This window comes from Stigmatopora argus, chromosome 14 (genome assembly GCF_051989625.1).
Source record: "Stigmatopora argus isolate UIUO_Sarg chromosome 14, RoL_Sarg_1.0, whole genome shotgun sequence".
Taxonomy (NCBI): domain Eukaryota; kingdom Metazoa; phylum Chordata; class Actinopteri; order Syngnathiformes; family Syngnathidae; genus Stigmatopora; species Stigmatopora argus.
Genome location: NC_135400.1, coordinates 5,424,568 through 5,448,927, shown reverse-complemented (window position 1 = coordinate 5,448,927; position 24,360 = coordinate 5,424,568). Strand labels below are relative to the sequence as shown.

The window sequence follows — 24,360 nt, the reverse complement described above, 5'->3', positions numbered from 1 at the left end:
GGTGAGATGTATTAAATATAAATAATCAGAACTGTGTATTAACTTAATGGCCGCCATTGACAATAACAAACATCCAATTCAGTTAAACTGCGAGGATTGGCTGTGATTGTTCATTTAATGCCATTTATGGTGCTAGAAGTCAAATCCATTTTCAATGAGGGTGAGCAGCAATAATTCAAATGCTGTGAGCATGGCAGTCGAATTGAGACATGAAAGCGCAGTCAATGGCAGTGGAGGAGTAAATAAAAAAAGGAGAGTAGTTAATTTGAAATTAAATATTACACATTTGGTCCAATCTGAACCAATTTTGTCTCCAGGAGAGGTGAAAGCCGAGTTTGCTCCTACAATAAAGCATGTCCCCCTGAATTAAATTGGCACAATACGACAATTGATTGGGACCAACCAAAGATCACATCTTTTTTTCCTCTCCGTGTTTTGTTGTATACCAAATTAGAGGGGCAAAACGGGGCCAAATAAGTTTGATTTTATTTTTTTTGCATGTCCCATTTTCTCGTCATGATGAATGTTCCATCAAATGTGAAAAAGTATATGAAGAGAATTCAAGAATATTTAATTTGTTCTAATTAATTCTGCATAGTCACTACACAAGGCAGCTCAACGGCCCGTATTACTGGTGGTGAGCTGAATCATTACCACTGAAAGATGTTAAACAACATTTGCTTTCAATTTCACACGGGCGTAAAGTTAATCAACTTTTTGTGATAATACATTTTTTTCCCATCCTTAACAAAACTGATTCAAGTATTTCATCAGGTTATGTCTCCCCCTCCCACTGAAATCAAGCATTAGTCGTGGTTGCACAACCAGCTTGGAACGCGAGTTGACACTACATCATTGAACGTAACGTCCATCAGGATGCACGTTGTCCCTCCACCATTGCTGTCGTCGCCCACGCCGGCCGGCGATGACCGACTGAGTCGTCAAGATAGCCATTAATGGCTCCATTGGGCTAGCTGATAATTCGGCTAATAGACTGCAAGGAAGGGAACTCGTCATTCTCTGTCATGTGCAGCGTCTTGTGGGAGTTGAAATCCTTGGGGGCGACCACCTGTCTGCACGTGGGGCACACTTGGCAGTCCAAGTCGGCGGCAGCATTGGCGTTACCCGGCATGCTGGCCACCTGCCAGGCGTTTTTCTTGTTCTTGCTCTTCTTCCCTCCTCCACCCCCAGACTGCTTCTCCTTAGCCTTGCAGTCGCCGTGCGCCGTCAGGAGTTCCTGCTGCTTGACTGTGTCCGGCAGCAACACCAGCAGCTCGTTGAAGATGCGGTTGAAGTCGTCGCCTAGCAAGTCCTTACAGCTGTGGTGATACTGGGCAGCAGAGAGAAGGCCCTGGAACGACATGTCAATTCTCAGTGGATGCAGAGGTGTGAAAATACATTATTAGAAAATTGCGAGGTGAATTAAACATGAGTTCCCAGAAGAGGGCCCTGAAGGTCAAATGGTTAGCGTGTTGGCCTCACAATTCTGAGATGGCAAATTTGAGCCCAAGAGTCCCCTGTGTGGAGTATGGATCAATGTTTCCTCTAATTTTTTGTTTGTCTGGGCAGAAAGACAACCTTCCTGAGCACACTGAGTACCGGTGTGAGCAACATCATCATTGCTCGCTATGGGCACACACCAGTATCACACCTGCCATAAGCAGGTGCATGTCTACTAAACATAAATGATTTAGTAATAATAAAATGTAATGATTAGTATCTATGAATGGGCGGCCCGGCGGATGAGTGGTTCGCGCGTCGGCCTCACAGCAAAAAAAAAAAAAAAAAAAGAGATTTTATTTTGTGCGCTCCATATGATTTGCTGTGCGCAGAGAAGACGAGAGTAGTGCGCAATTGCGCACGCGCGCAGCTTAGAGGGAACATTGGTATGGATGTTCTCCCCGGGCTTGCGTGGGTTTACTCCAGGTACTCGAGTTTCCTCCACACCCCAAAAATATGCATGGTAGGCTGGTTGAACACTCTAAATTGCCACTAGGTATGAGTGTGTATGGTTGTCCTTTCTCACTTTTGTGCCCTGCCATTGGCTGCCCACCAATTTAGGGTCCCCCCGCCTGGTCCCCATTAGTGGGCAGCAACTGGGACAAAATTACAGGAACTACGCTAATATACGGACTGCAGACTGCACCATATTATAAAACGAAATGCTTAAATTTCACAACATTTAAGAATCAATCCCATATTTTATCAACTGAAGGCGTCCTTGACTGTTAAGACAACAATGGTAATTGTGATAAATGAGAAAAATTAAACCCTCAACATTAACTTGTTTCATTGTTCAGAGGCAAAGTCAGTTGGCAATTATAAAAATCCAAAATTTTAACAATACACACAAAAATAGGTTAGAGGACATGCATCATTTTGCTGCTTTCACTCAGGTGCTAGTTTTGTGGACAACTTGACTTATTTTCCTGGATAATTGTGGGCCAATTCAAATAGTTTGACCAACATAAGTTTTTTCAAAGTAAACATTTCACTTAATAAGGTTAAATAGACACACATTAATTTGAAGTACCTGTCTAAATTGTGCAGAGTAGTTCTTGAACTGATTGAACTTGGACTCATCATCATTGAGGTACTTCCTAATGGATTGAATTAGTTCTAGGTTCCTTTGGTTGAAGTCGTCTGGAACCAGGTAACCGCAGTCCGACGTTTTAGGAAGGCTGTATTCAAGTAAAGGACAATATTGGAAAGCAGACAAAAAAGATTTCACAAAGTAGTGCTGTACAATATGAAAAAAAATCTTCAATAATCGGGCAAAAATGGATGGATCGAATTACGACTGCCTCCCCCCGGTCTATTTTTTGAAATGACCTTAAACAGACCTCCAACAAATGTTAAATGTTAAACAAATACAATCCAATGTAAACTGAAGCAGCACAGTAGCATAATGTGTGAGCTGTGAGCTTACACTTTTGTTAAAATGTAAAGAGATCTAATTAACCAATAATTCTTGTGACTTTTAAGATTGCTGTAGAGTTAGCATAATATCACAAATAATATATTAATATTGAATTCCAGAATGACTCGTGTTTCAATTGTCTTGCATGCTTTACCCACTTACGGTTGGCAGGAGCCAATTTGCTAACTGCGAACATCTTGAGGCTGTTTAAACAGCCTCATGTCTTGGCCACCTGGCTTTCATGCATCTCGAAATTTTTCTCGTATCTAGAGATGATTATTTGCTCGGAATTTTCCTCGTATCTCGAAATGCTCGTATGTAGAGGTACCACTGTAGCAAGTCAGTGTAAATTGGGCACCATACGCAGGCCTAAATGTGTATTGCAGCAACAGGCTTACTAATGGGGATGACGATTCACATGTAAAATATCATTAGATAGATTTATATCGCTTTGGCGATGCATATCGTACAGCACTATCTAAAATGGAGAAGAAGATTGACTTACAGGTTTACTGCCAGAGGAGGGGTCTCCACCACATTACTGTTGAGGGGAATGCCTGTGAAGCCTGGAGGGGGCTTAGTGGCCAAGAGTCCCAGGCCAGGTGGGGGTGGCGGCATAGGGGAGGATGGAGCAGGAGTTGACGACTTTAATGGGAAGGAGGACTTGAACCCTGCAAAAGACATTTTGTTAATAAAGGCTCTCAGATATTGCAAACAAACCATTCACCTTTCCTAATGTTCGGTCGTCCAACCCTAAAACAGCCACTAAGGCAAATCCATAACTCCATTTGATTTAAGAGAGAATCAGAGAATTTTCAATTAAGTCCTGGTGTTGGCTTCTGATGGTTGAAGGCCATATTTTTCTTCATAAAAATACTAGGACTTTAGCTCAATTATTGCGTACAATGAACTATTGTGAATTATTGTGTACGATAAACTATTGTGAATAATTGTGTACGATAAACTATTGTGAATAATTGTGTATGATAAACTATTGTGAATAATTGTGTATGATAAACTACAGTAATCCCTCGAATATCGCGGTTAATGTAGACCAGACATGGCCACGATAATCAAAAAATCGCGAAGTAGATTATAACTTTTTTTTCTTCAGTGCTAAGTCCTAGTAGCAAGAGTGGCTTCCGCTTCCGAGTTTCTGCGTGGATTTTCACATTTTTATGAAGCTTAAAAAAAATACAACAACATTTTTTTTGGTAATAATTAGGGGGGGGGGGGGAATAGCGAACAAAAACATTCACTCTAATATCTCATCTCTGTCCAATTGTACATTTTAAGGAAATTCTCAATGGGAATGAGCTGGATTATTTGATTCTGTTAAAGCACATTGCACAGCTATACTGCTGCTTAAGCAAACATTGAACCTCACTTCATCAATTAGAAATCATGCATATATCATACCTGGGGGTGGCTTCTTAGTCTTAAGGGCCGGGAAATCCTCTTCCGGTTCTACAAGGGCATCTGTGTTGGACTGCGGCTGTGCTATAACTGCCTCTTTACTGATGACTGCGTTCTCATTGAAGCCATTAACCAATCGGCTCGGTGCCATCACCTGCGCAGAACTCAAGGGGTTATTCCTTGTTTTTTCAGGGACGTTCTCCTTTTGAGCCACCGTTTCTACTGAAAGCATCTTTGCAAAAGGAGGTGTCGATGAAGTTGAGGAGTTCGAAGGAGCGATCATGTTCTTTTGTTTTTTCTTTTTGCAGGCTTTAGTTTCATTTAGTGTAGCACTTGGGGTCGCCGTTGGAGGTTTGCTGGCTGCCGTTGAAGGTTTGCTAGCCGCCGTTGGAGGTTTGCTGGCCGCCGTTGGAGGTTTGCTAGCCGCCGTTGGAGGTTTGCTAGCCGCCGTTGGAGGTTTGCTGGCCACCGTTGGAGGTTTGCTGGCCGCCGTTGGAGGTTTGCTGGCCGCCGTTGGAGATTTGCTAGCCGCCGTTGGAGGTTTGCTAGCCGCCGTTGGAGGTTTGCTGGCCGCCATTGAGGTTTTGCTATCTCTTCCTTTAACCGTGAGCAGAGATGAGATGTCGAGCATGGTGGGCACTGAGCGAAACTCCTGCTGCGTCACTCCATTGCTCTCGTCGTCGTCGGAGGAAGTAGGCAAGCGTGGGGGAGTTTTTTTTCTGCTTTCCCCTACCTCCTTTTTTCTCCTTGATAACAAGGATGTTGAAGATGTCAGAATTTGGGGGCCTGAGAATTCTGCAGACTGTGGAGGTGGCGGTCTGCTGGAAGGAGGGGGTTGAGACTTAGACTGGGCTGGAGCAGTGTGAGTGGTCCATGCCGAGTTGTTGCCCGTTGCAGATTTGAGGGGCCTGATTTTGGACACAAGAGCAGGGAAATCCTCCTCTTGAAAAGAAGACGACTTCTTGGGTTGAACTGGGTAAGACGGTGTCATAGGTGTTGCGACTTTGACTACTGAGAGACTAGGAAAGTCATCTTCCTTCAGAGACCCGGGATCCGGGGGAACCACCGGTGGACACGACTTGATGCTGTGAACAGAACAATAAAAACATTTAACCCGATATCAGTTCATGAGGGTTTAGTTTGTGCTGAGTTGTGTTATATTACATGGCAGGTGGTGCAGCAGCTCCCAATGCTGGAAAGTCGTTGTCCTCAGTTGGATTTAAAGTCCGCATTGTTCTTACTGCAAAAATGTGATAAAATAATTACAGCTTCTGCTGGTGAAGATCTGTCCAAGTAGTTCTAGCTGCCCCATGCTAGCCTAGGCACTCATCATAAATTATAATGCAAAAACGGTTTAATGGTGCAGTCAGCTAAATTATGTTGTAATTGTTTGCTTTGTATTAGAGGTAGAATTCAGAGGAGTGATATGTTTGTAAGGCACTTTTAGTTTGTCACTTCTTCACTGTGAATTTCTGTTTGGGAACAATTTTACGGCTGCACAATGGCCAGACAGAGGTTTTGCAATTCATTTTTGTTCAAAATTTCTAGTTCACTTTTAACAAATGTATCGCCTACATTTATGGTTTGGTAAGATACCCCGAGGCCCTAAAAAACACTTCTTTTAAATGTCATACTATTTAACTCTTTACCCGCCACTGACGAGGATATACCTATGTCCAATTCTTTGAAACTGGGAGAACTGAATGTGAATATTCGTGTTTAAATGCCATTGACCGGCCAATGAATAGCCTAGAAGGATTAAAATGTTTTGAACCCTGCTTCTTTTGTCTTTTTAGAAACAAAACAATGTGTAAATAAAATTTAAATTTTGGGTGAAAAGCAGAAATAAGAAAATTGTTTTTTTTATTTTTACCTGGAGGTTTAATTGTTGGTTTGATTGGTCCGGCCCTGGGACTTTGCTCATCTAAATCTGTTCTGGCAGTCCTGTCTTCTCTATAGTGTTTAGGAGGGTTCCTCTCCAGCATTGCCATTCGGTCCTCTTGTCGACGCATCATCATTGAAGCCCGCATTGCAGCGGCTACCTCTCTGTCCTCATCGTCACTGCACAAAGCATACCAAAATGATAAATCCTCAAATGAATGGAATTCATCACACATGTAACGCCTAGTGAAGGCTTACCGAGAGTAGCGCCAGCTCTTCTGTCCTGCCTGAGGTCTTCCTCTTAGGCCTCGTTGATGACGAGCTTCTTCATAATCTTCCCCTGTCACCGTGCCTGATGGAAAACAAAGACTCGTTTTGACTTTGCACTATCGACAACATCTACCAGAACATGGGGCCTATTAAACCATGATATTGATATGCCACAATATAGTACATGTATTGTCATTGACTATTCACAACAATTGCAAAAGCTACTTTATTTTTTAACTGAAATCAAACTGGGTGGCCACAGATGTTAAATGTACCAAGCAGTTCTGCAATCTAAAGCGAGTGTAATGTGTTGCTATTTTCAATCGTCTACCACAAATTCCTCACATAGGGTTGGTAGGGGGAGCCAATTTGATAACTATTGAATGGCGACACAAACATCTCAGAACCGATTGATAGTACTCGTACGGAGTTCCAAAATGTATCAAATATCCAAATGTATCCAAATGTATCATTTATCACTTATTTGGGTCTTTTGCCGAGAAAACGCACCTTATGGAGAAGCACTACCAATTTCGTCATACGCAGTTCTGGGTATGATGACAATTAGGCTTGTGTTGTTGATGATGACGACAAAGCCCATGTCCGATTATTATTATCAAGTCAGCACAATTTGTTTGCCATTTGCTGGCCAAAATGTGCAGTAGTAATAACGGGAATAAACATGTAAAACGTCAATAGAAAGTTTCATCTCATTTTGATGATATGTATAGTCAAGAGATCTGTTGCATCACAATAATGCCGAGTCATGCCTTCATTTCTTCTCTGCTGTCTCGGAGCCAAGCTGAACTGTAGGTCTATGTGGCGGTTTTGTCGTGCCTCTGCCCGGCTCTTGCTGTGCTCGGATGCCTTGTGTGCCTTGTAGTCGATCTCAGTGCGGAATGCATGAGTGAACTGCTCGTTGGCGCAGAGGCCCTCTTCGCACAAATAGTGACTTTCTCGGAAGTGCTCACTCAAGTACTGGTAATCACTGTTGACACATGTTTGAAGAAACTAAGACAACAGTCGTCAGGATTTCAGACATGAAAAATACAATTGACAAAAAATTTGGAAAGGTCACCTGTAATATTCCTGGGAACCGTCAGCATCACAGAAGTGACAGAAGTAGTGATCTTTTCTCAAGTGTTTGAGCAGCTCATCGTTGTCGAGGTAACGGTCGTCACAGAATTTGCAGAGCGGGTGTCCTCGGTGACTAGTGTCGTCTGGGTCACCGTGTGCTCGGTGGCGCGCAAGTTCTTTGCGGTTGTACCATTTACGCTCGTGGGAGAAAATCTGATTGAGGGAAAAAAAGTTTAGGATTAGGACTGGGTGAAAATTGTGCTTTCTTGATTTACATGTAAATTGAGTCTGCATAAATATTGTTGTTTTTTGTTATTGTTATTTAATAGCTAGTGCGTATGTGTGGTCTTAAGCGCTATTCCTGATAAACAAAAGTTGAACATCTAATTAGAAATGTAAAAATTTCCATGTTTCTAACTGAATTAGTAGATTGTGTATTGTGCCTAAGGGTTTTGTGAAAAAAATACACACTAAAAACCCCTAAGTTGTAAAACAAAAAGTTGGTTTCTGCTTTTTTGTTTATGTGGAATATGGAATGTTGCGACGGTCGTGGAAAGCAGCCTGCCCTCACCACTCCGAGAAGGCCGACGGAGTCTAAAACTATTACATGCTTGGTGCCTCCTCTGCTTGAAGAGGCAGATTATTTTGATGTTTTGCGATTTAGCCCTCAGTTTATTTTAACAAAAGCTACTAGTATAAGATAGCATGAATCACAATACCTTCAAGTGCTTTGTGCAGAGCTTGCAACAAAAGAGTTCATGCTGCTTCCTCATGTGCTGCTCCAGCTCGACAAACTTGGAGAAGACCTTAGCTTCAGAACAGCAAGGGCATTGCGCCAACAGTAGATGTCTGAGGAAAAAAAACGATCATGAAAAAAAAAAGTGATATCTGAAGTGATATCTAACGAAAGGAAGGACACCAGATAGGCCATTGTAATTAGTATGACAAAGCAACACATCTGACCTGTACTGAGCATAGATCTTCTCATCACCAAAATAGATGTCATGTATCTTCTCACAGGGGAACTGATGATGTGGTAGAGAAGAAAAAGCCTGGGCGGACTTTACAAAGACCACCTGAGAACAACATTATTGCAATAAGAACCCTTTACATTTACCAGTTATGTGAAAGAAACGCAACAAGTTGAGGGATCCGTTCATTACAAACTCCGTTGCTTATGGTGCTTTCACCTTTATTCACTTTGATTGATGATAATAATAGTTCAATCTAGTATAATTGTGAGGGCTGGTTTGGGGGCACATTTTAATGGCGTTGTCCAGGCAACGACTGGATCTTGACCAGCAGTTCAAATCCTTAACGGATTGATGGTTATTGTACCAAATTAGGCACATATCCGATCAATGACAGAACAGATTTGTACTTCTTTTTTTTAATTATAGCACCAAGGGTTTAATATTGGCTGAGGAGTAATAACGCTTTTATATAATAGCCTTCGCGCGTAATGTGTGGATTTAAAATCATCGTAAAGTTGAATTTTAAACCAGTCTTGATAGCACTTTCTCTTGTAAATATAAAAGGCCATTTGGAATTGAATTGTCCAACTCAGCTGACACGCAAGCTTAAGAGTCTATTGAATTGATTGAATAACTGGAAAGGGACGAACCATTTCACATGTTAGACAAATTCGGCCGTCAGGTATATTTGTTTAGAGAGAAAACACCATTTATGTACATAAGAGATAAATATACACAAGCAGAGATTAGATTGTCATTTCCAGCCACGCTATAAGAAAAGCAGCTAGTTTGTCTGGTTGCTTCCTTCACTACACCACACCGAGTAGATTAGCGAGCAGACTAATAACATATGTACTGTCTTTTCTACCTACGCAAGTGATATGTTACTGTTCTGTCAGTGTGTGTTTTTAAATCGATTTTTCAGCAGACACCTTGAAATAGTCACTATTAGGATACCGGGGCCTAGCTAGCGTGGCAACGCGGCATCCGCGAACCACCGTAGTTTTGAAACCCCACCTTGTCAAGCTCCTCCCGGCAGACGGCGCAGTACTTCTGCTCGCATAACACCCTCATTTTGGTGGAGCAGCGATAACACACGGGGTGGTCGCATTTTCCGAAAGCAAAAATGTCGATATCTTGGCAGCATAGAACGCAGTGCTTTTCGGTTTCCTTGATATTTGTTGAATCCATGATCAGAGGAAAAAAGAAACAATTGCCTAATGGGCCCTGGTCCGAACGCTGACTCTGTAGTGGTTACGTAATTATGAAAGTCTACTATACTGACGTGCCACGCAACTCAGAGTATGATCTGTATGTTAAGTGGATGAACATTTAACAGCTCACCCTGGCGGTGCGCTTCAACACATTATTTGTGAGTCTGCGCACGCTAGTCCACGTGGGACGTCACATGCTGGATGCACTTTCATCCGGGTTACGGAAGTATGCTTTTTTACACCTGTCAAAAATGTGACGTCACAACTGTAAATTGGTCTAAGGTTACGTCGATAATTTATATGTCAAGCAAAAAACAATGAAACAAAAATCTAAAGCTGAAATTAAAAAAAAGAACTTATATAAAATATTTTATAACACAAATAATTTAATGTGGGCGGACCAGTGAAGGGAGTGGTTAGCGGTGCGTCGGCCTCACAGCTCTGCAGTCCTGGGTTCAAGTCCAGGTCGGTGCACCTGTGTGGAGTTTGCATGTTCTCCCCGGGCCTACGTGGGTTACCTCCGGGTACCCCGGTTTCCTCCCACTATCCAAAATCATGCATGGTAGGCTAATTGGACACTTTAAATTGCCCCTAGGTATGGGTGAGTGTGCATGGTTGTCCATTTCCTTGTGCCCTGCAATCGGCTGGCCACCGATTCAGTGTCCCCCGCTTCTGCCCCGGAGACAGCTGGGATAGGCTCCAGCACCCCCCACAACCCTCATGAGGATAAAGCGGTCCAGAAAATGAGATGAAATGGACTAAACTAAGAAGTCTACAATGGAAGCCATATGTTGTTCAAACATAAAACGTGTCTACTTTAATGCTGACTGAGGTTTCATAAATAAGAAAAAGATAATATTTACTGGGAGAGTACCTTTATTCATTTGATTTTGAATTTCAGTAGGCTAAAGCTCTCCATGCGATTTATAACATGGGTTTACAATAGTATAACACTGAACAAGTACAGTTAAGTGGGTGTCAGTCCCATGACTCTGAAGGTACAGCTGGCAATCTTCTCATAGAGAAGGAACATGAGGGCCGCAGTCATGACCGTCTGAAGTAACTTGGCCTCCAGTCCTTTAAACAGACCTAATATACCAAACTTCCTATGGGAGGGAATAGTAATTCAATGTAAAATATCGTACTGTATGACCCCTGTAAAAGCACAGGGAGATAAATGAAGTGTATGCATACAAAAATAATGAGCTATCATTAAAATAGAGCAATATTTTTATCTAGTTATTGTAGGCCTGGGCAATATGACAAAAATTGGTGTCACAATATAAAAGAAAAATCAGTCAATATCAATTTTTTCTTTCGAATTTGAAACTTCTGTGAAAAAGTAAATAAATTACTCTCCTCATTGACTTATGAAAGTAAGTGTTACCTTAATTTAACAGAAAAGACCATATAAAATGTGATGATTTTAAAAAGTAATTTTGCTGTTGTGCAATAAAGCTAAAACAACTCCCTCATTACACTATGAAAAGTAATAACTTTAAAAAAGTAAAAACTTTAACAAATTTTGATAGGCGTCTTTATTCTTATAAATTTGCCTTCAAACCTTCAAAAGTTGCTGTGCAATATCAAATAAATAAAACAATCAACTGAAGACATCACCATTTGCAAACACTTACAAAAAGAAACAATGTAAATTTACCTCATGTAGCCATTTAAAAAATGTATTTCAAAAATTTGGATGAACTTAACCCATTTTAATCCAATTTAACAAGTTTAAGATTTTTGCAACGTTTTCATAATAATAACATAAAATTTGTAAACTCCTTGATGAAGTAAGAAAAGAATGTTCTCAAATGAGTAGAGTAGGTTAAAATGGGTTAAAGAACCTTTCAACAAGGCTCCCTTTTGTGCACATGTATGTAAGAGGCATTAAAAATAAATAAATAGATAAATAAATAAAAACGACAGGGAGATTTCACTTGGATCTTTTAGTGGGTCGGCTCACTGTTGTCCTGCATTATTAGCTGCTCTATTGCTAACCATGCTAAAAAAAATTCCTAACCATATTCTTCAACTAAATGTTGTTCTGGAAATCGCATCAACGCCCCGTTCTTTCCGGTGTTCGAGTGGTCTAATTACAGGTTAAATTCATCGAGTTTTTATTATTATTGTGGACAAAAATTATTTGACAGTAATTATCGTGATCTTTTTATCGCCCAGGTCTAAGTTATTGTCACAAAAACCTTCTTATTATAAAACATAGGAAAGTAAAGTCAGTAATGCACCCACCTCACTCTGTTGACTAGCAGACACTTGACTGCCATGAAACTGGACAACATTTTTGACTTGTTTGCTGACTTGTTGAACTGACCGAACTGAGGAAATTAAAAAGAAGAATCAAGAGCACCGCCCTCCTCCAACAATATTGGTCACATTAATTATATTCTAACTTGAACCTAGGCTCATACAAATCAATCCTAAATGTGATCAAATCCTAATACACAAATTGGATTAAACTTGATTTGATATACTTGGTTGGACCAAGCATCGACACTCCAAACGATATTCAAATTCCGAGGTAAAAAAGACAGACATGGTAAAAAATATTTATGTATTTTGTTCATTTACTATGTATTGGTTATAGAGGCCAGCTAGGACTGAAAATTTGTAAAACGTCAATTTAAAACATCAATTTAAACCTCAAAAAGGGAGATATGTACCGTATTTCCCGCACTATAAAGGTACATCAGATTATAAGGAGGACCTTCAATAGATAGCTTATTTTAAAAAAGTTTTCATATATAGGGCACGTTGTATTATAAGGCACATAAGACGTAGTAGTAGTAGTTGCGTTATGTAACCGCTAGATTGGAATGTCATACCATAATTAACCGATATTGATACATACTATATAAGGCGCATCAGATTTTAAGGCTCACAGTTGGAGTTTAAAGCCAAATATCTTTTGGGTGTGTCGTAAAATACGGTAGAAAACCTACCCTAAGAATCGACTGTATGGTTTGCAGTGGATAAGTCACAGTAGTGGCAACGGCTTTGGACACTGCACCAATCATGAAAACTTCAACAGATGCGAGCTGAGGAGAGACAGAAAGAAATATAGTCAATATATAGTACATAGATTGGATGTAATAAACCTCTTTTGTACACTTGTCAGGGCTGCCAAATTGAACAAATAAACTTTATTATGGCCTATCCAAAGCACAATGAATGTTGCCAGGTGTGAAGACTTCCAGATAACATGAAACTGGCTTTAGAACATGTGTGTAGATTTCTTCAATATCCACAATCTATGTTAGGATGACAGTAAAGCATGGGGTTGGTTATAAAGATTAGTTCTTAGTTTGTTTAAGAGTCACTAGACCAAAAGAGATTTCCACTCTAGTTTTGATCAGAATTACTCCTGACACCCCCTTTGACATCTGCCTAATTCTGGAAAGAGTCGTTGGGCGAAATTATCAAGGCTGATTTGATGCACACCCATAAAGTCTCTTTTTACGTACACATATTTCACAGAAATGCTTCAATGCAGGATTAGTAATGAAGAAAATCACATACAGAAGCAAGCATTTTTCAAAATGGCCACCATAGGAAAGTGTGTTGGGGGCATATTGTTCCTTACCTCCCTGGGAACCCCTTTCCTCAGTTGCCTCTTTAGACCTTCGTAAATCATGAATTGGATGGCAGGGTTGAGGACCAGCAGCAGTGAGGGAAAGGTGCCATTCCAAAGAGCCCCCACACCCTCATTGCCAATGATCTGCACAAATGCATCTGTCAAAACAATAGGAAAAATTAATTCCAAGCAAAAAATATTTATCAGAACGGGATGTATTTTACCAATAATGCCTTGGTAGTTGGTGGGATGAATATCTGTATTGTGAAACTTGGAGCCTTGAAGTTTCAGACGGGTGTTGACCACCCACAAAGGAGTGGTAACTAGAACATTTATAACACCTGAAGGGTACAAATATAGAATTGAATAGTGGCTAAATTAGTCAAGTTTACAAGGCCTTTATTTGGACAGAAATATCAATTGAAAGATGTTAAAATAATGTATTTTACAATACAAGTCTTTTGGTCGCCGATCTTTTGGTCGCCGGTCTTTTGGTTGCCCGGAAGGTAAGTGATAATTACCATTTAAATCGTTGCTCAAATTCCCTAAATACAAACTGAGAATTACTATTTAGTCATACTTTATGCCCTAGTAATTATTAGGCGAAAGAAAAGCTCCAAATTTCCCGGACTTTCATTGTTTTTTGTTGGACAACTTGTTAAGACCCTGACTGACGTAGCTTCTTAAAAGGGACAACGCATGTACATACAAACTCTTATACATTCACACGTCGCCTCAGTGAAACTGCTATTGGCCATTGTTGGCTTTTATTGATGCGTAGACCGTGTTGTTTTACCTTGTTTTGTCGCCGGTCTTTTGGTCGTCGGTCTTTTGGTCGGCCGTTGTTGCGGTCGGGGCGACCAAAAGACCGCCACCAAAAGCCCGGCGACCAAAAGACGGCGACCAAAAGACCGGCGACCAATCGACCGCACACGAGCATCGTAGATCAGTTTGTTCCCTGCCCATAGGTATGACTATTAATGTGTAATTAACTAATTATTTAATAGTTGTTTATATGAACCTGAATATGTATGAAAATAGTCATAGTTGACTTGAGAGTCAACACTTTTGTAAGAATTTGAATTAGCACTTATGATGTCAATAGAGACAGGACTGAGGCCACATTCTTAGTAGGGTTGAAAACTTCCGTAAGAATGATTATCTGATAATAAGACAGGTATTGCTGCACTGGTCGGCAAATCAGTTTGAGCTATTCAATGGTGCAATTAAAGAGAAAAACAAGCTGTTTTGAAATGGGAAAACAACAAGGTGGACAGTATAGTCTTCTTCACAGACTGTGAAAACATTCTATATTATTGCAACATTGACGCATAGCATGCTATTAACAACGATAGACATCCAAATCCTTTAAACTGGTCTGGTATTGAATGATTATTTGAGAGCCATTCATTCAATTGTTCCTCCCAGTCAAAATGAATTGGACGCCTACCGCCCTCAACGGCAGCTAAATAATTCTCGTGGAAATTTTTGGAAGCAAGCAGTTGGTTTCTTTATTTAAAAAGTGACACAATCATAGATTTTTAGTGGGACCATATCAATACCCTTTTGGGAAACAAGGTATGGCGATATATCACCATATCAATACGTTGTTACACCCCTAATGCTGAGTGATCTATAACAAGTCGTACCTTAACGATGACAATACACCCTTTAAAAATAAGCCTTCTCACCTGCAATGATGCCAAGCTGCAAGTCAGTGTTAGGTGCTGACCTTTGTCCCTTTAGCCAGCTGGATTTCAGGCTGTGGAAGCAGTAGAAGTACACAAAGTTGGAGCAGCACAGGCTGCAGATGACTGGGAACCAGCCTCTGTATGGTGCTAGTCTACAGAGAGGGGCACAAAATTGACTCTTCATTTGGTATGTGGAGACTGAAAATTTCTCAAGAGATAGAACAACAATGCTCATATTACTACCACATTTTTCGCACCATAAGGCAAACCTTCAATGAATATAAAGCTGATTATAAAACACAGTAGTAGTGGTTTTGGTGGTACTACTAGTAGTAGAGGATTGTCTTATACATCCACTAGATGGAGTTGAAGTAGTAATATGTAGTACTAGTGGTTAGGACAGGTCGGAAATGTTCTTGAACAGGGGTGGGCAAACCGGTCCTCGAGGGCCGCAGGTTTTTGTTCCAAGGATAGGACAGACAGTTTAACCAATGACATTTCTGCAGAAAACAAGAAGCACCTGACTGCAATCCACTGATTGCAATTGTAGGACACCAGATTGGTGACAGAGCGAGCCATAAACAATTCATATTTTTACATGTTATTCCTTTAGAGCCATACTCAAAATTGGGGTGCTGGAGCCTGTCCCAGCTAACGACGGGAACCAGGTGGCGGAAACCCTGAATCGGTGGCCAGCTAATCGCAGGGCACAATGAGACGGACAACAATTCACGCTCACACTCATACCAGCGCCGGCCCGGTGGGGCGAGTGGTTAGCGCAGCAGCTTCACAGCTCTGGGGTACTAGGTTCAAATCCAGGTCACATCCAGGTCAGTTTGCATTTTCTTCCCGGGCCTGTGTGGGTTTCCTCCGGGTACCCCGGTTTCCTCCCACATTCCAAAAACATGCATGGTAGGCGGATTGGACTCTCTAAATTGTCCATAGGTATGGGTGTGAGTGTGCATGGTTGTCCGTCTCCTGCATGGGTGTCCCCCACCTCTAGCCCGGAGACAGCTGGGATTGGCTCCAGCACCCCGCGCGACCCTAATGAGGATAAAGCAGTTCAGAAAATGAGATCAGATGAGATATAATGGTGCACTGTCATACAATGATTAAACCATATTGATTCATAGATAAAGGTGCACTGTCATACAATGATTAAACAATATTGATTCATATATAAAGGCGCACTGCTGGCTTTTCAGAAAATTGAAAGCTTTTAATTGTGTTTTATAGGGTGGAAAACACAGTATATTACTTATTAGCCACAACAGTTGAGGCACCTGCACAATCATATGCAAGAGTTCTCGTAAAATTTTAGGACAGGCACTCCATAAAATGAATTGATAAATGGATTGTTGTCCTTCCATTGTGGTACTTACAATCCTTCCTCCTTGATTATTTCTGCTAGAATGGCTGGAGTTGAAGCCACCCTTCTCTTCTCGTCCACTTTAAAACAAACATAGAATATAGAAATCAGCATACAAACAGATTACAATGCACACACAAGACATTGATTAAATGATACTTGTTGTTACCTTGAAGCCTTAATCTGGCAGTATCCAGAGGGAAGAATACTGTCATGGCTGTTACACTTCCCTAAAAAAAAATACTGTAAAATATCATCTTGCTCCTGTTGGGACATTTTTTTGCTATACAGATTTAAAAATTTCCACATCAGAAGAAATTCTGTAGAAATTCTATGGGTGAGCAATGGCACAACACTTGCGCAATACGATGATTGAACTTGCGTATGAATGTGAAATTACTTAATAAAAATCCAAATTATGAATGTGAAATTACTTAGTAAAAATCCAAATTATATTAAGTAAATAAATGTTAATAAATATAACCTTCCCAGCATATAATTAAAACTATTAAACATTTGCAATCAAGTAATACTAAGAGACATTTTCAATATTATTTTTTCTTCTGAAAATGCGGAGCACAAAACCTCCCTAAAAAATACTGTAAAATATCATCTTGCTCCAGTTGGGACATTTTTTTGCTATACAGTTTGAAAAATTTCCACATCAGTAGAAATTCTGTAGAAATTCTACGGGTGAGCAAAAGCACAACACTTGCGAAATACGACGGCAAGTGTGTTCAAGCTAACTTACCATAGCTCCGGATACAGCGTGCACCAAACCTTCATATGACAAAACCTGAAAACTCATGTTGACCGAAATATTAAGTTTTTTTTAACCCCACAAAAATAAGAAATTTGCCTGACGTCCAGTGGGATATTAGTTTATATTCATTGCAGCCCAACATTAAATTCACTTCACTTCACTTCCTGTGGCTTGTCGGTTGTCCCGCCTCTCTCCCGAATTTTGGCAAGGCATTGTGGGTAATGTAGTGAACAGGAGAAACGTCGCAAGAAAATGGAGTGACGGCGATAGACGTCGATCCATCCAGTTCAAAAGAACTGGACGTCTATCAATGTCAATGACACTCAATAAGTAAATTATACGTTGAAATAAACGTTTACAATGGGTCTGACTTTTATTCCAAATTCAAAAAAATTCATGACATTTAGATTATCCATATATGATGATAAACTAACCATACTATCATTACATTTAAACCGAGACATGAGTTAGGTTTAAAAAAAACGTTCAAAAAGTTTATTCATATTGTTAACTTACAGAAATCACGGAAAATGAGGAATATTTGGTTATTTGAATGGGTGGATTTAAAATGCACAATAATATATGGAGGAGAAAATAGCTCTAAACCAGCCCAACTGTTAAATATTTCATTACGTCTTGCAGGTAAGTGTTCCCAGATTTCCTGTAATTTGTTTTTAGAATTGCATATATATATTTCTTCTTTTTTTATATGAATATCAAATAATAAACAACACTAAGGGTCACCAGCCCATTCTGTTAGCCAGTCCTCACACTGCCTCTTCATCTCTTCACTGTCAACTTTCCTGCATTTCTTCCTCCTTTTCTCCTCCTCCTGTCTTTCTCGGTCTCTCGCCATCTCCTTCGCTCGTCTCTGCTCGTGCACTCTTTGCTCAAGCATAGCGTCCACAGTGGATTTTAGGGGCCGTAAGGTGCGCTGTGGGAGCCACTTCAGGTCCACCGATGGCAGAAAGGGATCTCCCGCGTACACGAGTATGGGCTCAGGGTCAAGGGGGATGTGGAGGAGATGAGAATGCAGCATCATGCGGAAGGGTCCATTGTCAGCTCCTGAGCTGTAGGTGACGTCCCCGACGATGGGATGGCCCACTGCGCTGCAGTGGACCCTTAATTGGTGGGTTCTCCCTGTTGCGCAGGTATATTGATACATTACGTGTCATCAGGCGAACAAGGAGCCTTGTGTTTTACCTGTGAGAGGCTGCAGCATCACCTTGGTGACAGGGTCGCCATCATACAAGCCATACTCCAACACTGTCAGCAAAGTCTGGCATGGTTTGGGGTTTTCACAACCTGACAAGAAAAAAATGTGTCAAGCCCAATTCCTCTATATTTGATTGCACTTCTCTAAGACCTACCGAGAGGAAGTAGTGACATCTAATGGAGAAGACAAAGTGGTAGTAATAAAATGTGCTTCTCAATTAGATCGTTACCGTATTTTATTGCATATAAGCCGCATTTGCAACCCAAAAAATGATGATTGAATCAAGGGTACGGCTTGTATGCGCATAAGACTAACAACGTTGCTAAACTCTTTTTCACCATTATTTTCTGTTTTGCAGTAGGAAAACATCAATTACTGGATGAATTACTAACTTCCTTATGATATTGACCCTAATAATGTACTTTTGATTCATATAGTATCTCAGAAATACCACATGCAATGATTTTTCTTAAGATTTTCCCTTCAAAGTAACACATTTGTACACCCTTTTAAAACCATGAATATGTAGGTGAAAATTGTGAATCAGGGGGCGGCTTATACGCGAGAAATTGTAAAATTCAACGGTGTTAAGGCAATTTTAAGGGTGCGGCTTATATGCGAGAAAATGCGGTACTTGTACTTGTCCTGAGTATACAAGCCCACACACTATATGGTATATATTATGTATGTATACCAAGGGTGCCCATGCCTTTTGCTTTTCGATTTCTTTTTCAACCCATCTCATCTCATTTTTGCCGTAGGGAAGATGAATGAATTAGTATATTAATAGGGAGTAACCTAAAAATGGCTGAAACCCTGGACATGCCCCAAAATCCATAGGAAATCACTGAAAATCGACCTGAAGTGATCCATGGGAGATAATACAATTTTCATGCAATTTTTTCCAGAAATTGCATTTTTTTGTTTTAAGATATATGAATAATATAAATTGACACATTTTTATAAACTTTTATGTAGCTCACAAACATACCGTTTGTTCCGTCAATACACATCATATGTGTTTTTCCCTCTGAAGTGTTCTTTCCAATTGACAAGTCGAGTGTTTGTATCTCTTCTTCCACCAATCCACGAAGCTGGAAAAATCCAAACATATTTACAGACATGCATAAAATAAAGTGTGGGGTGCAAGTGTGTTTCACTGCATACCTACCAGAGCAAGGTAGGCCTTGGTGACTGTGCGCTCCTTAAAACAACGATATGCCTGTCCAGCAGCAGCCTTATTGAGAGCTACGCATAAAGCTCCGCTAGTTGAGAAATCCAACTGATGACAGAACCTTTTATATAAAGGACATGAGTAGTAATCATTAATCAACCATGTTTGTTGCAGTTTGATTGCAGACCTTTTACGTTACAATGATACTAGTATTTTAGGATTATACTTTACCTGAATCCATAGTATGTGCTTGGGTCTGCAAGTTGAGGGAAGCGGTGGCGAAGTTGGGCCTGCACAGTGTTATTTTCATACCACATCTTGCTATCAATACGGATGTCCCAGTGCTTGTCCACCACGATGTAATCATCACTCTGAAAGAGCACACGAAGACTCTCCACGCTGGCCGGCTCCATGGGGCCTCACAAAACACCTTAAAAACAATCCCTCATGTTATAAATGTGTATAAACTGTATTTGTTTTTGGATTCTTGCTATAATTTTTCATTAGAATGTCAGCAAGAGCTGGGGCTCCTCTATATGAAATTTGCATGTTCTCACCAAGCTTGTATGTTTTTTCAGGGTACTCGAACATCCACCCACATTCCATAAGCATGCATTGAGGAGTAAATAATGGCTAAATCGCCCACGAGTACTATTCCACGACATTGGCTATGTATACCATATAAACCCTTGCCATACCCTCAACAGAAGTATAATGACAATAAAAGAATTCAATTTAATTTCAATCACAATAGGCTGTCCATATGCTCCAGATATATCCTATATATATCTGATTTGGTGATTCTTAATGATCCCATTTATACTTTGATTTGCTTTGTACTTTGTGCTTTTGCTTTGTTGTTCTGTCTAATCACCCTCCTATTGTCACAATGAAATTTCCCGAATACAGGATGAAAAGTTATCCAATCCAATATATCATTTTAAAAGGCATGACACTGTTTAATAAAGGAACCAAAAGTTTGATACCATTTTTTCCATTAAAACAACATTTCCACTAGAATAGCATCTGTTATATTTGTTATATAAGAGCATAGCTGCACTCCTCCAGTTGTATTTGTTATTTAATTCAGACCAATTATCTTTTTTCCTGAGTGTAGGCTCCAGCACCCCCACAGCCTTTGTGAGGGTAAGCAGTACGGAAAATGAATGAATGAATTAACTCTTTGGCTGCCATTGACAGGTGATAAATGAATTCCCCCACTCTCTATCAAAAAGAATTAGACGTCTAGCACTGTCAATGCCACTCATAAGCATTTAAAGCAAGTTCTCCCACGTCAAATGGATTTGGATATATATCGTTGTCAATTAGATAATAAAAAATACCCTAATTTCTTGAAAATAATATGGTATGTATGTACAAAATCTTTTCACAGATTGCCCAAGACAGTGCAAAAAATAAACAGTTTATTTTTTACATTTAGAAATATCTTATTTTTAATATTAATGGTGTTATCGTTCAATATCTGGGCTTTATTTCCTGACCCATTTATTATGTACGTATTATAAAATGAGAGGTGAGAGATGAGAATTAAATATAGGTAGAAAAGGTAAGGTAATTCCTTTTCCTAAAATAACACTGGGTATGTTATCTAGTCATACGTCAATATGCATATGATCTCATATGCACAAGCGCGACTATTTATATCGGCTACATAGTGAATCATATTAGTAAACATACCAAACTTCAAATGCTCATGTCATGCTGTTGGCAGTGGAGACGGTCTTACTTCCGTTTCATGGCTCCCGTGAACGTAAATGAGAACTAGACTGCCATCTACCGTACTGGAGTGTAAATACTAATTTACTAAACGGAGCATATAAGAGATTTGAGTAGACCAGAGGTGGCCAATCCGGTCCCCGAGAACCCCTATCCAGTCTGTTTTTCATATCTCACTCCTCTACCACACCTGAATCAAATGATCAACTCATCAGCAAGCTGTCCAGAAGCTTCTTACTGATCCCAATTATTTGATTCAGGTGTGTTGGTTGAGGGAGATGTGGAAAACAGACTGGATAGGGGCTCTCGAGGACTGGACTTGGCCACCCCTGAACGACTATCAAAAATTCCACTTTTCATTGATATTGTCATCATCCATGGATATATATTTATTGTAATTTTATTAATATTTTGTTTAACATATCTAATACATATATGTTGGGTCAATGGCAAAATTAAAATGCATGGCCGCTAAGTGAGTGTTAAAATTTCACTTTCAGGTTTTTTTTCATTCATTTTATGAACCACTTTATCCTCACTAGGTTCAGAGGCAGGGACATCCTGAGTTCCACACAGATGGACTGATCTAGATTTGAACCCAGGTCTCCCACTGTGAGGCCGAAGCGCTAACCACTCCCTCACCGGGCCACCCCAGTGTTGAGGTTCAGAATTTAAATCTCAGCCATTCTGTAGTTGCCAATTGAACTTTTATGGATGTCAGATCCATTGGTGACTAATAAATTGCTTAAAAATGTGAAAATGATTTCACTACTACTACTACTAGTACTACTACTACTACTACTAGTACTACTACTACTACTACTAGTACTATTACTACTACTAGTAGTAGTAGTAGTAGTACTACTACTACTACCACTACCACCACTACTACTACTTCTACTTCTACTACTACTACTACTACTACCACTACTACTACTACTACTACCACTACCACCACTACTACTACTACTACCACTACTACTACTACTCCTACTCCTACTACTACTACTACTACTACTACTACTACTACTACTACTACTACTACTACTACTACTACTACTACTACTACTGCTACTATTAATACTGCTGCTGCTACTACTACTACTCTACTGTATGTGCCCAATGTCAGGTGGGGACCAGTCCAGGTGTACCACACGTTTTGGCAAAAGTTAACTGGGTTAGGCGCTATCTCAAACTTCATCTGAGTAAGGAATCTAAGTAAGGAATCTTTGATAAAAATAATTAGAAGCTCTTATCATATTACTTCAGCGAGGATGACAAATTGAGGCTTTAGGTTCTATGCATTCAAATAATGTGCATGACTCATAGTTAATCGTCTCCACTGAAATGATTGAAAATGTCCCAACTGTTTCAAACACTCTGGTGAACATGAAACACTGACATATTTCAAGGGCATGGTTTATATTGAATTTTTAATCCATCTCTGTTATGTCAGTAGGAAGTGTTTGTTGCCTGGGCCCAATTGATTAAGACGGCCATAATCCCACACCTATAAATTATTTTCCAAAAGGAAAAAGTGGGCATTAATTTTAATATTAGTGGGTGGGTTTCAGTTAAAATGGAATTTCTCTACAGCCACGTAGTATGTTAATTAACTTGATTTAGCACTTAGGCCTTGAGAATACTGGCAGGATCTTTCAGGCCAGATTTGAAATACATCATACCTTCTTGGACAGCCAGGGCTTAAGAGGGAAGGAATTATGGGGTTTTTGAAAAATGTGGAATGTGCAACACATACAAGACTTGAGTAATAATACAAAACAAAATACATGATTAGTGTGAATAATGTCAAAAGGGTTATAGTCTGGTGAGGATAAATTTCTACCACATGACAGAAGTGATAAAAAATCCACAGAAAATGACCCATGGGAGAGAGCCGAAACCATCCACATGCAATTTCTCTTGAAATTGCATCTTGTAGTCTGGAACATATTGTTCATCCCAGAGATAATCTCTTTATGCTGTTAAAACGGTGCTGATCAAAAACTATTATACAACCTCTGGCACATAAACAATGGCATACGTGACGCATGCAGGACGGCACAAATCTGCCAATGAGGTGGCGCTGAGGAGCTCTTCAGTACTAATATTTGACACTACCCTTTCATATACAGTTTTCTGCTTTCAGGGATATTGTAAAAACTTTTGTCCTTTTTCACGCTGGACTTCACTGACTTCCATTCGACTCGTATTGTGTTAGATTTGGGACTTTCATTTTATCTTGGATTTCAAGAGGAATCAAGACCCCCGGACCCAAAATCGTTTCCATGCTTGACCAAGGACTAGTAAACGCAGGTTTCTGTGGCCTTACCAGTACACCCTAAAACTTTCGCCGCTTTGGTCACCGTTGTACCATGCATAGTAACAAGTCATTCCTGCAGGCTCGCTGTGAAGAGCCCATCATGACTTCAGACTGGGGTCTCGTGCTCCTGCTGGCTCTGCTGCTGCTAGCCTTGGTCTATGCTTTTCTTTATCTGCCCGCCGTTGCCCAGCGCGCCCTTTTGGAACAAGCCATCCGCAGCAACAACACGACCACACTCACGCAGCCTGAAAAGAAAGACTGGCTCTCTGAAGAGTAGGATTTCAAGTCCCATGTTTTTTCTCAAGTATGGTAAAATGATGCAATGACCAATACTCATTCAAGGATTATACTGTCATGCAAGTAGTAGTAAACTATATGTGACTGTCCTTTTAATACAGTAAATTCAACTAGTGGTGTTATTAATGTGGAACGGGTGGTAGGACCACAATCCCTTTTATGGGCTTTGACAACAGGAAAGCTTCCATACTTACCATATTTTCTCGCATATAAGCCGTATTTGTGATTCTACCAATTTCGTCATACGCAGCTGGGTATGATGACAATTAGGCTTTTCTCAAGTCAATGATGATGACAAGCCTATGTCTGATTTTTTTTTTTGTACCTAAAAAATGATGACTGAATAAAGGGTACGGCTTATATGCGCATAACATTTACAGCGTTGCTATACTCTTTTCCACCAGCATATGTCGGCAAATTAACATTTACTATTTTTTGGTTATTTT

The 24,360-nt window shown here is 40.1% G+C and overlaps 3 protein-coding genes across 3 annotated transcripts; all 3 read right to left on the bottom strand.

Annotated features, from left to right (window-relative positions):
- Window positions 1-550: 550 nt before the first annotated feature.
- Window positions 551-9,954, bottom strand: znf598 (zinc finger protein 598). Its single transcript, XM_077619536.1, has 12 exons — window positions 9,556-9,954; window positions 8,528-8,640; window positions 8,284-8,413; window positions 7,566-7,777; window positions 7,258-7,475; window positions 6,476-6,569; window positions 6,210-6,397; window positions 5,501-5,576; window positions 4,340-5,421; window positions 3,426-3,591; window positions 2,534-2,681; window positions 551-1,351 (listed from the first exon to the last, which is right to left on the bottom strand). The coding sequence occupies exons 1-12, from the start codon at window positions 9,727-9,729 to the stop codon at window positions 971-973; spliced, it is 2,982 nt and encodes a 993-aa protein (XP_077475662.1). The 5' UTR covers window positions 9,730-9,954; the 3' UTR covers window positions 551-970.
- Window positions 9,955-10,610: 656 nt separating this feature from the next.
- Window positions 10,611-17,357, bottom strand: slc25a17 (solute carrier family 25 member 17). The gene is made up of 9 exons (XM_077618952.1): window positions 17,156-17,357; window positions 16,574-16,634; window positions 16,418-16,484; window positions 15,036-15,187; window positions 13,569-13,685; window positions 13,354-13,502; window positions 12,713-12,808; window positions 12,003-12,088; window positions 10,611-10,858 (listed from the first exon to the last, which is right to left on the bottom strand). Exons 1-9 carry the CDS (start codon window positions 17,210-17,212, stop codon window positions 10,720-10,722), a joined length of 924 nt encoding a protein of 307 aa, XP_077475078.1. The 5' UTR covers window positions 17,213-17,357; the 3' UTR covers window positions 10,611-10,719.
- Window positions 17,358-17,517: 160 nt separating this feature from the next.
- On the bottom strand, window positions 17,518-21,439 carry rpusd1 (RNA pseudouridine synthase domain containing 1). The gene is made up of 6 exons (XM_077619102.1): window positions 21,256-21,439; window positions 19,789-19,987; window positions 19,555-19,678; window positions 19,375-19,477; window positions 18,371-18,472; window positions 17,518-18,307 (listed from the first exon to the last, which is right to left on the bottom strand). Exons 2-6 carry the CDS (start codon window positions 19,968-19,970, stop codon window positions 17,901-17,903), a joined length of 918 nt encoding a protein of 305 aa, XP_077475228.1. The 5' UTR covers window positions 19,971-19,987; window positions 21,256-21,439; the 3' UTR covers window positions 17,518-17,900.
- Between the last annotated feature and the right edge of the window lie 2,921 nt (window positions 21,440-24,360).

Coding starts and splice junctions, on each gene's coding strand:
- slc25a17 (XM_077618952.1), bottom strand. CDS start 17,212: ATGAGTTTTCAGGTTTTGTCATATGAAGGTTTGGTGCACGCTGTATCC. Junction 16,485..16,573: donor TGCCAGATTAAGGCTTCAAG/GTAACAACAAGT, acceptor TTTGTTTTAAAG/TGGACGAGAAGAGAAGGGTG. Junction 13,686..15,035: donor GCAGCTTGGCATCATTGCAG/GTGAGAAGGCTT, acceptor TGTACCCTTCAG/GTGTTATAAATGTTCTAGTT.
- znf598 (XM_077619536.1), bottom strand. CDS start 9,729: ATGGATTCAACAAATATCAAGGAAACCGAAAAGCACTGCGTTCTATGC. Junction 7,778..8,283: donor TCTGCACAAAGCACTTGAAG/GTATTGTGATTC, acceptor TCCCTCAATCAG/ATTTTCTCCCACGAGCGTAA. Junction 6,570..7,257: donor ACAGCAGAGAAGAAATGAAG/GCATGACTCGGC, acceptor GTTTTCCATCAG/GCACGGTGACAGGGGAAGAT.
- rpusd1 (XM_077619102.1), bottom strand. CDS start 19,970: ATGGAGCCGGCCAGCGTGGAGAGTCTTCGTGTGCTCTTTCAGAGTGAT. Junction 18,473..19,374: donor GTGTATTGACGGAACAAACG/GTATGTTTGTGA, acceptor TTTTCTTGTCAG/GTTGTGAAAACCCCAAACCA. Junction 18,308..18,370: donor GATGCTGCAGCCTCTCACAG/GTAAAACACAAG, acceptor CCTGCGCAACAG/GGAGAACCCACCAATTAAGG.